This window comes from Plecotus auritus (genome assembly GCF_963455305.1).
Source record: "Plecotus auritus genome assembly, chromosome: 8".
NCBI classification, from domain to species: Eukaryota; Metazoa; Chordata; class Mammalia; order Chiroptera; family Vespertilionidae; genus Plecotus; species Plecotus auritus.
Window position 1 is genome coordinate 66,452,224 of NC_137782.1, and position 14,679 is coordinate 66,466,902.

At 53.2% G+C, this 14,679-nt stretch overlaps 1 protein-coding gene across 4 annotated transcripts in view; it reads left to right on the forward strand.

Moving 5' to 3' along the window:
• Positions 1–14,679, forward strand: part of SIRPA (signal regulatory protein alpha) — a 43,262-nt gene that overhangs the window by 12,756 nt on the left and 15,827 nt on the right. For all 4 annotated transcript variants that reach the window (XM_080683663.1, XM_080683662.1, XM_080683665.1 and 1 more), the window contains exons 3-5: positions 6,189–6,542; positions 12,470–12,790; positions 13,340–13,663. In XM_080683663.1, the coding sequence (XP_080539789.1) occupies positions 6,189–6,542; positions 12,470–12,790; positions 13,340–13,663 (999 nt within the window). The remainder of the gene's footprint in view (positions 1–6,188; positions 6,543–12,469; positions 12,791–13,339; positions 13,664–14,679) is intronic.

The following is a 14,679-nucleotide window of genomic DNA, read 5'->3' on the forward strand; positions in this document are numbered from 1 at the left end:
CTGTGCCAGGAGCCACGCAGCACCCACCCACCAGATAGACTTGAAGGAAGCATCTCTCCCAGCCTCCTTCTCCCTATGCTTGTGCCTGGAAACTCATGTGCCAAGCATGTTCACAGCTGGGCACATGGACACACAGCATGTATACACACAGTGGGCCTCCCACACACTGTCGTCCCTGCTCCCCGCACTGTGTCAGCACACGCCTCTCACATCACACGCGCGTGTACACCGCCCCTGTTGCACACGTAGTCTCCCTGCGCACACACCCTCCACACACACACTCGTATACACATCCCACTCACGTGCATGTCTCTTCCGTACTCCCCTTCCTGCAGGCGGATTCAGACGCCCTGTCACGCTCACACACTTCCCAGGCATCTGCTCACACCCTCAGGCTCAGACACACCCTCTTGTGCCACCCACATGCTCACACACTCCCACGCCAGCCAGGATTCAGATACTTGTGCACACAGTTCGCACCCCTCGTGCCCCTGCGCTGGCCCCCATTCAGACACTCTGAGCTGTTCTGTCGCACATTCCCGCACACATGCATCATCTCTGCACACGCTCACCTGTGTACACGCCCCCATGCATACGTGTGTGAGTGCTTGCACTTGGCACCCTCAGGCACATGTGTACACACTCCCACATCTGCTCCCTTTCCCGCCCATGTGCGGACTCTCAGCCGCACTCCCGCACTGCACACTCACAGCCATCGGATCATAACCCAGAAGACGCCTTGGTGGCGCCTGAGGAGGCGCTGCTGTGCTCATGGGCTGGTAAACCAGCAGCTCCCCCCTCCCACCCCTACCCCTGCTGATTGTAGTCAGGGAAGGGGTGCCACGCTTCCCCTGCTGTGAGGCTGAGCGGGGCTGGTGGGTGTCATTTGAACCATCTGGGGATGCTGAGCCTCAGGCACAGCCAGAGCTCCCTGCCACAGCCTCCTGGGCCCAGGGCTTCTCAAGTTTGCAGAAACCTGGTGGGTGGCCTCCATCCAGACCCGAGGTCCCTCCCACACAGTGAGCACTGGTCTGGGAAAGGCTGGCTCTGGGCAGACGTGTGCTTCCGCTTTGTTCTCGGTGCCTCGATGCGACAGGCGTCTGCAGGAATCATGTCCAGGGATCACAGTGGCCCCGTTTCTTTCCAGCAAGTTTCGGTTCTCAGTTGATTTGTTATTCCCATCAGAAAAGCACCCATGCTTATTTTTTCACTCCTAATGAACATCGTTTTCATTTTTTCTTAGTTTCAAAAGCCAGGCATGAGTACAGAAAAACATATACCCAGGCCCGCTGGTCCGTTCTCAGCCCCCATCTTGCTTCATCTCACCCTCCCCGGCCTGATTGTGGAGGAGACTGGGCGATGGGAGCAGCAGGTCACGGGATGGGGTCAGAGATGGCAGCAGGAGGCACTTGTCTAAGAGGTTGTGGTTCATTCCAAATGTAATCACTTGGTTTATTTCTTTAAAGTCTATCTTCTCTGCTTGTGAGCAAGCTCCAGGAGGCCAAGGACAGAGCCGTCCACCGCCCTTCGCCCAGGGCCTGCGCACAGTAGATTCTAGTAATTCATCGCTGACCGCCCTGCCGCTGTGGGCTCCCGCATCCTGTGGACACAGTTCCTCTTACAACAAGCACACAGGGCAGGCACCACCCACTTTGCTGACTTCTCCATTAGAAAACGTGCTCACACGTTTTATTTCATTACTTTAGTTTTTTTCCCAGAGCGGTAAATGTTCACTGCAAAAAAAAAAAAAAAAAAAAAAAGAAGAGGCTTCAGTATATTGTTTACCATAGAGTAAAAAGAAAATGTGCCCACCCCAGTCCTATTTCCCAGTCATAACACACCTCAACATTACGGTGTTTATCATTCTAGACCTTTTTCCCTAGACATGCGATCGGTCAGTCAGTCTGCAAATGTTTATTGAGCATCTACTGTGTGCCACGCACTGTATCAGGAGTAGTGAACAAAACAGGCAAACTTCTTGGAGGGGAGGTTCAGTCAAACAACAGACATGTATGTAACCTACATATTACACACATAGATTTTTCTCATTACTAAGTGGGATACTGTAAATATTCTTTAATATTCATCCAGTTTAGAAAGTCTGAAAAATCCCCAAAATAGAAGGAAAAGAAAAGAGAAACCCATCGGCTTTAGATTCATGATCCAAAGGGAGAAGTGTTTTATAGCCTTGTATACCACCTTGCAGCTGTTTGTTTATATACAGATTTATTTTATTTTACGAAGTCATGAGCATACTGAGAGTATAGCTTTTCCCTTCTTTTTTATTGCACAAGTAATGCAAACAGAACACATAAAAACAAAATCCCTTGTAAGTCTACTGCTCACAATTAATCACTGCTAATCTTTAATATCATATATCATTTTTTTCAAAACTAGAAGTTTGGGATCACGCTGAAAATGTCACTCAGTAACTCCTTGTGAATTTCTAATATATCTCTGTGTTGATAATTGAAATTCTACACCATCATTTTCGTGGCTGTAGACTCGGGTCATCACGTGGGGGGGTTCAACATCATGGGACCAACCACTCTCCTTTTCTTAGACATTAGGGTATTTCCAATTTTTCATTTTGGTCAGAACTGAATAAATGAAGCCAAAGGTTTGCACATACAAGTAGCCTTATTTATCTGAGTCTGATTTTACATTGTTTTTATTCACTCATATTTTAACTACATCAAAATGTTGATCTCAGTTGTCCTTGATGGTATTCTGTGATCATTATTTTGTTTTTATACTTTTTTGTTTCTCTAAATGCTTTGCATAATCAACATCATTTCAAATTATGCCATTCAGAAATTTCCAGATTGCCACAGGCCTCAGGATGGTCGCTTTTTATGGCTACCTGCAATTCCATCTAGGGGATAGGCCACAGTTCCCCGAACCACCCCCTTTCATTGACCGTTTGGGGTTTTCCCCAACTTTTTCAAAATCATTATGCAGGAACCCCACTTCAAACAGCTCCCACCCCTTTGGTACATTCTGCCAAACTGCTTTCCCAAAAGGATGCTCCAATTTCCACTCCCACCAGCAGCGTATGAGAATGCCCGCCCAGCCACCCTCCGCCCAGACGGGTGTCAGGCCCCTGGACAGCCTCTCTCTCTGCCAGGAGGGCAGGAGAGGGTTTTGTCCAGGATGCCAGAATGATGACCCTGGACACAGAACCGCAGGAGTGGGTTTTAACAAGCCCAGTTCCCAGAACAGAACCTGCAGAGAAAAAGAAAAGCAAGCAAGCAGGAAAAACACTCTCTGCTGGAAAACACACACACATACACAGATTAAAATAATATTTGGCACTTACGTCGCACTTTTAGAATTCTTCAAACGCTTTATAAACACTAGCTAATTAATTAAGCCGCCGAAATCTGGCTGCAGTTGGTAGAGAGAACTTAAAAGGGGGTGGGGAGGGCAGCCCTACACAGCTCCAGATTTTATTGTCGCCTGCCCGGGTGTGATTGTGGGCCTCCGACGGCACCACAAGAATAGACCTGCTCCGACACGCGCACGCCTGTTCTGCAGCCTCTCTTGCTCACACCGCTCCCCTCACAACCGCTGACTCACAGCCTGCGTGGTGTTATTGATGCAGATAATAATAACTGCCATGGATCACAGCCATCTCCTGTGGGCCAGGCGCAGTCCCAGGCTCCAGGCTTGCCTGTCGCCGGGATATGCCTGTAGCAGCTCCATGAACAGATAAGGAAAGAGGCTGGGAGAGGGGTTTTCCTGGGAGCAAGCAAACCCCTCCTTCCTTCGTTCATGCGTGCCCTCGACATGTGTTTATTGAGGGCCTGGTTTGTGTCAGACACGGTTGTAGACAGGGTGGGAAAGAGACCCTTGTGGATCCTACTTCTTGCTTGGGGGGGCATGACAAGCCAAAGAAAATCAGGTATATAAATAATACATCTGATCATAATGGGGACACAAACTCAAGTTTAAGCAGCATCTGTGCAGCAAGAACCCATGTCCAACGGTGTCAGGTCCTCCTAGTTATGGTGGGGGCGGGTGGAGTGGAGGCCCAGGGAGGGCGGGGCCCAGCTGGCTAGTGGGGGGCCAGCTCCCCAGGCCTGCTGGTCCCAGCCTGTGCTGCCCACCACCCCCCCCTCCCCCCAGCGGCATTTCCAGTTCCCCCAGTCTCCGTGCTGGAAGGTAGACCCCCTGGCATGTACCTGGCCGGATGCTGTTGGCAGCTGCTGGTGCTGCCTCTGGTGTCTTAGGGTCTGTGCCGGCGGCCTCCTCTGCGTGCCTCTCACAAACTGGCCCCCAGCTACACCCCAGCCCCTGTCCTCTGTGGACTCGGGGTTCTTCCCTGTACCCGTGAGGGTCTGGCTGCCCTCAGGCTGCCGATGTGAGTCATGGCTCACCTACCATGGGAATGAGGGCTGGGACAACAGGCAGGGGAGGGACGAGAGGCCTGTCCTGAAGCCCTGGGCTGCCCGCAGAGAGGGCAGATGGAGTCCCTGGGCTCCCTTCCCTCGGACTCCATGCTCCTGCCTGTGGGATGGTGGCGGGCCACTTGCTGGTGGGCAGATGCACAAAGTCTTCCTCCTACCCGACCAGAGGCAGAGAGGGCTGCTCGGGGCATCAGCCGAAACCCTGTCTGATGTTCAAGGCCATGGTGGCCTAGGCCGGGGCAGGACAGGGTCACATTGTGGGTGAGGGGAGCACCGGGCAGAAACCAGATGGTCTGCAGCTGTAGCAGACTGCCACCCTCGCCCCCCACCCTCCACTGCCTCACTCGCTCCGTCTCCCTCTGCCTATCTCTGTGTCTCCGCAGTGTGAAGTTAATCTGTGTGTGTGTGTGTGTGTGTCTCCAAGGTCTTTATGATCTGTTCTTTCTCCCCACCCCCCACCTTCCGAATCGGGGCCCTGGCTGCGACTTGCTCGGAGCACCTGTGGCCCTTCTCACAGCATCTTCACCTGCCTGTTCATCCTCCTGGCTGTGGCCTCCCCTCCCCAACTCCTCCACCCACATCTGTCTCATGTGCCCCAGTTCTCTCCAATGTGGGGCTCAGGCCCCTCCCACCCCAGGCCTCTAGGACTCCTTCCAGCTGCCAAGCCTAGAGCCCTTGCAGCCTGACCATGCCCACCGCCTGTGGGTCCCCAGCACCCTGGTCTGCAGGACCATCAGCACCAGCAACATACCTCCCTCGCGTGTTCCTTATACAATGACAGTAGCTTCCCCTCTGCCCAGCTTGGTGCTAAGTGACTTAAAGAGAGGGCTAGGGGTGTCTTCATCTTATAGATAAGAAAACTGAGGCTCAAAACCAGGTTTCAGACCAGGTCAGATGGCTTCAAAGACCAGATGCTTCCTTTTTTTTTTTTTTTTTTTTTTTTAAGGGAGAAGGAGAGAGTTAGAAACATCAATGATGAGAGAGAATCAGTGATCGGCTGCTTTCTGCACACCCCCAACTGGGGATCGAGCCAGGACCCAGATGCTTCCTTTTGACTCTGTCCTGGCCCAGGCCTGTTGGTTGGTCTGTGGAAACGGGGCCATATAATTGACAGATGAAGACACTGAGGCTCAGAGGAGAGTACGGAGACCTGCCCCACTAAGGGCAGTGCTCACATTCGCGCAGTGTCAAGCCCACTCACACGAGTCCCTGTTGGAACTTGTCGGTGGCCCAAGTGATGGCCAAGGTCACACAGTCATAAGACCTGAGCCAAACCCAAGTCCTCCTACTTCCCTGCTTCACAGCCTGCTCCAGCCCCAGCTGCTGAGTCTGGCTTCCCTGCTGGTGGCTTGCTTCCCGGGTCAGGCCCCCAAAAGAGTCTCAACTCCTAGAGAACCCCACACACATCATGCTGCCACCACCTCTGAGCCTTGGCCCATCCTGTTCCCTCTGATAGGAACACTGTGCCCCTTTCTTCCTGGTAAATTCAGATTTGAATTCAGAGCCCAGCTCAGACATGACACATTCAGGGAGGGCTCAGGTCTCAAACCCACTCTCTGCCACATCACTTAACGTCCTCTCTGTGCCTCAGTTTCCTCATGTGTTATAAGCTCCCTTATTACAGGTTGGTTGTGAGGGTTACATGTATGACACATGCACTGTGCTGGGCTCAAGGCCTGCTCAGGTGTGCACTCGGTCGATGAAAGCTGTTGATAAATACTGACCGAGCCCACAGGCTCCCATACGGTGAATAAATAACTGCTCTGTGCTTCCCTCCAGGAGAGGCAGGTGAGGAGCTGCAGGTGATTCAGCCTCAGAAGTCAGTGTCCGTCGCAGCCGGAGAGACAGCCACTCTGAGCTGCACCGTGACCTCCCTACTCCCCGTGGGGCCCATCCAGTGGTTCAGAGGGACAGGGCCAGGCCGTGAGTTAATCTACATTTTCAAAGGAGGCCACTTCCCCCGAGTAACAAGTGTTGCAGACGCCACGAGGAGAGACAACTTGGACTTTTCCATCCGCATCAGTAACATCACCCCAGCAGACACAGGGACCTACTACTGTGTGAAGTTCCGGAGAGGAGGTGATAATGACACGGAGTTCAAGTCTGGAGCAGGCACTCAGCTCAGCGTGAGTGGTGAGTACAGGGAGATCCTTTGTCCCTCATGAGTGACAACAAGTCAGTAAGAACGACTCCCATCTTTGAGCAACAACTAAGAGTCAGGTGCGGAGGTGGGTGCTTACAGTCATGATCTGATTCCTGGTCTGATTTCACCCCGTCTGCAGATCAGGGAAGCCGAGGCCTGGAGATGTCATGTTATTTGCTCAGCCACCACGGCTGGTCAGTGGTGGGAAAAGTCTGGAACCTCTGCTTGCCTGGCTCCCCAGCCCTGGCCTTTCAATCCTGTCAGCCCCTTGGTGCCAGGGAAGAGGGCACTGAAGGGCTGAGTGACTTGCCCATCACAAGGCCAGACCTCACCCACCTCCAGGGAGTGCTCCCCTCCATGTGGCCGAGGCTCCTCCTTAGTGACACCCACTGGGCACCTGCTGTGAGCCAGGCTCTGCGCTGGGTGCTGAGACAGCTGCAGAACAAAGCAAGCAACGGCTCTTCTCCCAGGAAGCTCCATTCTCTTCCCTCCAGTGAGGAGAAACATGCCAGGGCAGAGAGAGGGAGAACGTATTCTTCATTTCACCCTCAGAAGCACCATGCGAGAATTCCTAAGAGGCACAGACACGCTCTTGACTCTGCAGCCCTGCGGGGAGGGGATGCCCAGAGGCTGGGCATTCACTGTAGGTCTGTCCGATAAACCCTTCTATTGCAGGGACCCGGTCACACTGCCACTGAGGCTCTGAGCGGAGTGATCGCACACTGTCCCTCGCCCAGGGAGGAGGCTCCCCATGTGGTGACTTAGGAGTCATCCCGTAGAGGCAGCAAAAGTGCTAAGTTCGGGTTTTCTGCCAGAGGCCCAGCATCCTGAATCCTGGGATGTCAGCACCTTTAGACCATCCTTCCCAACCCTCCCAGGCACAGAAGGCGCCTGAGGCCACCAGGTGACAGGCCCTCAGTCACATGGCCCGTTAGTGAGGGGACCATTCCAAGACCCAATCTGATTCCAGGCAGGTTCCTTCCTGCTGGTCGTAGGACCCTCTCCCATGGAAGACCTGACGCATAGTAGGTGCTGAATAAAAGCTGATTACACCAAACCATTGAACAAGGAGCCAGAATCCTCCTTCCATTGTTTTCTCAAAGGTTCAGATGCCCCTCACATTCAGACACTGATCCCCCAGGTGACTGGGAACCTCCCCATACCTCCAGCTGCATAGCCCCAAATGGAGCATCCACATCAGCACCTAGAGCTGCCCCCCCTTCACCAGCTGCCTCCCCTCCAGCCTGTGGAGACAACATTATTCATTCACTGCCTTCTGTTGATGGGTGTGAGTTGTTCCCAGCCTTGGGCTATTCACACAGTGACACAGGGGATACCTTGTCCATGTGTCACCCTACTTTAGAGGGAGGTGCTCATGGAAGCGGCATTGCTAGGTCACAGGGTGCGTGCATTTTAATTTGTGTGGGTATCGCCAAGTTTCCCTCCTAGACATGGTGGCAACGGGGTCTCCCCACAACTCCTGGACACAAGCAGGGAAGGTGGCTTTATCCCGAATTTTCATGTAATACAACAGTTCCCAATAGTGTGTCCCTTGCCTAGGCATCACAGGTGTAAGTGGCTCCATCGGCACTCAGATCTGCTGCCTCCTGGTAGAGAGCTCCTGCCCCTTCCCCATCTGCCTGCTCAGCGGTGCCTGGGCTGAGAGAGCAGGCAGTGGGAGCGGTCAGGAGCCTTGTCTTCCTCATGGCATTTACTCCCACAGCCAGCGCGGTGGCAGGGGCTCTCTGTTGGCCCTTTGGAGAGAGGAGGACACTGAGGCTCCGAGGGAGGACCTAACCGATGAGCAGGTACAGGAGCTAAGATGGAACCCTGAGCGGCCTCACAGCCTGCTTTCTGCCACACCCCACTGTGCTGGTCAAAGTGTGGAGACGCTCCAAACCTCTCTTTGTAAAATCTTGAATTGTTCTGCTCTTCATCAAGAAGCGTTTTACAAAAAGGTCCTGTGAAAGAGGCAGGTCAGCTTCACAACCCACATCAGACATGTACACAGCTGTCTCGCGATGTGCTGACCCTGTTCCCAGCGACATGGCTTGGCATAGAGAAGCATCCAGGAGGCCTTTCCCTTCTTGGTGTCTTCCTCACTGAGCAGCCACAGGAGCTGCCTGGCACAGTGGCCTGGATGGAGCAGAGAGGTGTCGCTGAGCCCCAGCACCGCCATGGGCAGCATCCCTGTCTCTGCAGACTGAGGGAGAGGAGGGGGCATTTCCTAGAGGGCCCTGCGCCCAGTGAGCAGGAGTTCATATTCTAGACTCACTGCCAGGAGCCCCTTCTCCCATTTATTGCCACAGGGCCCCCGGCCTGGGCACTGGAGGGCACTCCTCCCTGTCATTCCTTTAAGTCAGGAATCTCAGGGGGGAAGAGGAGACTGGCAGTCAGTGTTGGGGGTTGTGAGGTGGTACACTTACTCTGTTGGCGGGCATGAAGCCTGGGGGCCACAGGAAATGCCCCTGGGACATAGTGCTGGTGGAGGAGACAGCCCCTTCACTTGTCTTGACTGTTTTCTCATCTGTAAAACGATAATAATCATGGAGTCCTTTTAGGAGAGGTGAAGGATTTGAGGTGCTCTGTCTGAATCACCCCAGCACAGAGTAGCACCCCAAAATCAGGTGCTATTTCATGGTGTGGCCTAGTTTCTTTTGCTGGGCCTCAGTTTCCCCACCTGTAGACAGTGGATGGTCTCACCACCCTTTGCAGGGAGGTGTGAGGATACAGTGAGCCTGCTGAGGAGACAGACCCCAGTGGGCAGTGGTGTCAACCCACCGCTGGGCGCTCTCGGGCAAGTCTCGGTTTCCCAGGAGTCCTCAGTTTCCCCATCTGTGAAGTGGTGACAATCACAGCTCCCGCTCAAGGGTCTGTGAAGGTAGGAGAGGATGTCTAGAAAGTCATATCGTGGTTCGGAGTGTTATTGAGGGTCAGTGCCCAGCGGGTGAGAGCTTGGGCCAGCCCTCTGCATGAGCTCACATCCCAGCTCTGCCATTTCCTGGCTCTGACCTCTGACCCATCACTCTCCACACTGTGCCTCGGTGTCCTCATCCGTCATTGACAGCACTGACCTCACAGAGCAGCTACAAGGCCTGAGTGAATACATGTGAGGTGCTTAGAGCAGGGCCCGGCACGTAGTAAATGTTCAGTGAACACCGTGAGACAGCTGTGCACATGTCAGCCCATCGTGAGATGCACATGTCTGATGTGAGCTATGATACGCTAAAGCCACGGGGCCTGGACAGGTCACTTTCCTCTCCAGGCCTCAGTATAAATGGGCTTAAAGGTGGGATTCAGTGCCTTTCAGCTTTGGCTGCTCATTGGAATCACCTGGGAAACTGGTCCCTCGTCTCTGGCTCCACCCTAGGAAGTCTGATTTAATTGCTCAGACGTGGGCCTGGCAGCTGAATTGTTAACTCCCAGAGGATGCGAATGCAGAGCCAGGCAGAGAGCCCAAGCTAGATGCTCTCTGAGGCCACAGGACACCGTGCATTTCTCCCCCACCCCCACCCACTGCGGGGGCTGAGAGAACAGCAGCTTTAGGGGTGCAGGAGCTTCAGAGTAGCATGTGCCCGTGACAGCTCATCGGAGGCCCAAGAAAAGAGCCCCACTGGAGTGGCAGGGACACCTCTTACGGCCCAGGCCTGGGCTGGGAGTGGCACCCTGCCCTCTCCACCCCAGGAGGGGCCGCCCCGCACCCTGTTCAGATCCGAGCTCCATTGCTGGGGACACCTGTGTGTCTAAACAGGGTCGGAATCCCCACAGATACCCCTGCTCAGCCCGAGCCCTTCCTGCCCCAGCACACCAAAACGTCACTGACAAAACCTGTCCTCCCTTTTGGCAAACGCTTCCTGCTTCTGTAAAGAGCTAACCTGTAGGGAAACGCCTGTGATCTCGTGTGTGTTTTGAAAGTCATTTTGCCGAACTTGTTTCCTGAGGGGATCATTACAAAAAGAGGGAGAGAACCATAATTTGGTGGTTTCTCTGCTTTTTTCAGCTGAGTTTTGCACGGCAGCTGCAGGGAGCAGGATTTGAGGCTTTTCTTGGTGTTTCCGCTATGCTTTCGTTTTGTAATCTTACTGCCTAAAGAACAAATAGGGCCGGGCCAGGGTGGCTCAGTGGTTGAGCATTGACCTGTGAACCAGGAAGTCACGGTTCAATCCCCGGGTTGCCAGCTCAATCCCCAGTGTGGGGCATGCAAGAGGCAGCCGATCAATGATTCTCTCTCATCATTGATGTTTCTCTCTCTCTCTCTTCATTCCTCTCAATCAATAAAAATATATTTTTTAAAAAGAACAAATAGGTAGTTTCAGAACTAGTAAGGCCAGATCTTATGATAACAATGGTAGGTGTTATTTATTAAGCACCTACTGTACAGGGGTGGGCAAAAGTAGGTTTGCAGTTGTTTATATGGAAAATAATACAATAATTAATAAATAAGAATATAAGAATAAGCTCTGTGTTTTGCCCGCCCCTGTATGCCAGGCTCTGTTACAGACATCCTCATGCCCCTTACCAGGGTGGTGTTCTCGGCCACTCTGTATAGAGCCAGACCCGGAGGCTAAAGGATAAAGAACCAAGATGCTAAAACTAATTGGTCCTGTGAGTGGTGAGATGAGTCTTGCCTTTCCTCCCTGTGCCCTTGACCAGCCGGGTCCCTCTCTCAGCCTCATCCCCTAAGTGAGACCACACAGGGCCTGCCTTCAGGGCGGTAGGAAAATGAGGGGCTGAGGGCACAGAGGGACCAGCCCAGCATCAGGCTGCCAGGTTTTCTCAATAAACGGTAACTGATCCCAGCATCTCCAGGGGCGTCCAGGCCTCTGGCGCTTTACCACTTGATGATTCAAATGACACTCCCTTATCTATGTCCTCAAATGTTTGATGAGTTTCAGGAAGCAAGTTAGATATTTACAGATGCAAGTACTTGTTAATATCTGCTGTCTGCCCACGGTTAGCGAAGGTGCTGGGTAATAACTCACAATGTGGAGACGCCCTACAGGCCCTTTCTACAGGAAAAACCGCTCTCGCTTTTGATTCCCTGTGTGTGGATGCTTTCAGGACACAGGAGTCCCACCTGCTCCTAGGCCCGTGTCTGTGCCTCTTCTAATTTAATAAAGATTAAGACATAAACCACCTTCGGCTTTCTCAGCACTCAGTGATCTGTGTGTTCAAACCCAAAACTGACCCAAGAGAAGAACCCAAATTCAGAAAAAAAACATCCCATTGTCTTCTCCCTTTCAAACTCAGGGATTGGCCCAGATGAGATAGACCCCGCTGGAATATTTATGGAACGAATGAGAACTATGGAGTAACTCATAAATACCTGAAGGGAGAGCTCTGGATAAACATTAAGTTCAAAATGGATCTGTGTTTCTTTATTTTTGTGAAGCATCTTCTGTTTTGCTCAAAGCAAAAATGCTTCCATTGCCTGATTTAACCCTCACTGCAGTCCAGGAAGGAGAAATGCCTGCTGTCCCATTTCACAGATGGGAACTGGGATGCTCCCTGGCCAGCCGGGGTCCAGCTGTCACGGGGTCCTGCTACCCCATTGCTTCCTCTGCGTTTACATCTGGGACGTTTCCTCTGAAGTTTGGAAGGTTTCCAGGAGAGGCCAGCTAGGGGAGTTAATATGAAGAGTGAGACTGCTCAGTAATTTTGTCCCTGGGCCAACTGGTGGGACATCACCTGGAGAGGAAAGAAGGTGACTTTGAGCGCAGGCCTGGATTTGCTTGTTGGCCCTGCCCCTCACTCAGGGGACCTGAGTGTCCTCCCAAGTAAGATGGGGATGATGACACCCCCAGAATTAATAGAAGGATTAAAAAAAACAGTATATGAGGTTTTGACAGTGTCGAATGCTTATCGTTAGTGTTGATATTCACAATCATATTCGTTGTTTATTATGTTCCTTTTAAAGCCAAACCCTCTCCCCCTGTGGTATCGGGCCCCACGGGCAGGTTGCTGCCCGGGCAGACAGTGAGCTTCACCTGCAAGTCCCATGGCTTCTCCCCCAGAAACATCATCCTGAAATGGTTCAAGGATGGGAATGAGCTGCCAGCCTCCCAGACCACCGTGGACCCAGAGGGAGACAGCCCTTCCTACAGCATCTCCAGCACAGCCAGGGTGCTGCTGGCCCCGGGGGATGTTCGCTCCCAGGTCATCTGCCAGGTGGCCCACGACACCCTAAAGGGGGACCCTCCTCTTCGTGGGACTGCCAACTTGTCTGAGGCCATCCGAGGTAGATGCCCCTCACACCCAGCCCAAGCCCACACCTGGCCCCTGTCCTCCAAGCCTGCTCCTCGCCCTGCTCTTTGCTCCAGAGTTGGATTTTCCTGGAATCTAATTCCTGACCTTCCCTTCACCAGGCCCCTGGATGTGCCCATCACTCACCACTGTCTCATGGCAGCTGGCAGGTGCACACCCACCACTGTACTTGGTAGTTTCATCTACTTTACCAGTAGCAGCTCCAGTAACTGAGCACCTACTATAAGCCAAGCTCCTATATGCTTGGCGATTTCATTTATTTCTCTACAGTTACAATGTCCCACTGCATGCGGGCTGTGCTTTTTCACTTCAGTCATATCACTCTCACAGGAGCTGCGAGGCCCTGAGCACCTACTGTGTGCAGGCGCCTGTGCTTAGTGAGTTCATTCATACGAAAGAGCACCATCGGTGTCTGAGCACCTGCCCTTTGAGATACCCTTACTGTGGTGGGGGAGCTGAGGTTGGAGCCCTCCTCCATGGTCTGTGTTCCATGAGGTCAGAGCTATGCCCTGTGCTGTTTCAGTTCCGCCCACCTTGGAGGTTACCCAGCACACGGTGTCAGAGAAACAGAAGAACGTCACCTGCCTGGTGAAGAACTTCTACCCCCAGCGCCTGCAGCTGACCTGGCTGGAGAACGGAAACACATCCCGAACAGAAACGGCCCCGACCCTCGTAGAGAACAAGGATGGGACCTTCAGCGGGAGGAGCTGGCTCCTCGTGAATCTGTCTGCCCACAGGGAGGATGCGATGCTCACCTGCCAGGTGGAGCACGATGGGCAGCCGGCGGTCACCAAAAACGTCACCGTGGAGGCCCTGGCTCACCAGAAGGACCCAGATGAACCCCCTGGTGAGGCCCCACTTTAACTGACCCTGCTCTGACTAAAGTTTATCTTTACTTTTGCTGTTATAAGTAGTAATTCATGCTTATTACAGAATAACCTAGAAGTCTATAGATAGAAAGTAGCATTTTGAAGTGAGCTCCCCTCCCCAAAACCCACACTCCATCGTCACCACTGGTAAGAGTTTGGCACCCACCTTGATAGATCTTTTGACATCCATGTACATTGAGAAAAGAAAGAGCGAGGGAGGGCGGGAGGCCACCACAGTGCCTGCCTCTTGCTTTCTCCTCACCGTCATGCGTTCACCAGCCATGTCGGCCCCTGCTTCCTCCTGGCTCTATCTAACCTCTGCCTGGTCCCCTGGCTGCCATTGCATGTCTGCCCCCCAGGGAGCGGGGCGGAGCTTCCAGATGTGTGTGGCTTCTGTCCAGTGTAACCGCTGCTGCAGTACATGTCCTTGTGCATGTTGTGTTACATGTGCAGCTGTTTCTATGGGACCATTTCCCAAAGGGCATTTCCAGGCCCGAGTGCGTGCTCACTGAAGACGCTGGTAATGCTGCCACCTCCTGGGAGAGTCAAAGGTGCCAGGGCGTCCTCCTCTCAGCACGCCTCCGACGTGTTGGCGTGCGTCTCCCTCCTTTCTTCACAATGGCAGCACCTAGTTGGCACTTCGGTGCCAGCGTGGAATGTTCCATCGTTAGCATGGCTGTGCCCTGGACATAGCAGACCCTTTGAGTGGATTAGAATAAAGGCCATTTCTTTCCATCGTGCATCCTTCAAGGGGCCAGAGAGCTCCAGAGAAGGCCGGGGCCCTGTCAGGGTGCCCTTTCATGTCACCGATGCCTGCTTCTCATAGGGTGAGGCCTGCACTTGGAGCAGCCTGTGCGGTCGATCTCTGGCCCTGCCCCAGACCTGCTGGGTGACCTTGGACGGGTCAGTGCCTCTCTCTGGGCCTCCGATTGTTCCTGGCAGTGCCGAAGGAGAGGAGCTGTGACCCTAGCTCGGAGTCTCAGCTGCTAGGAAC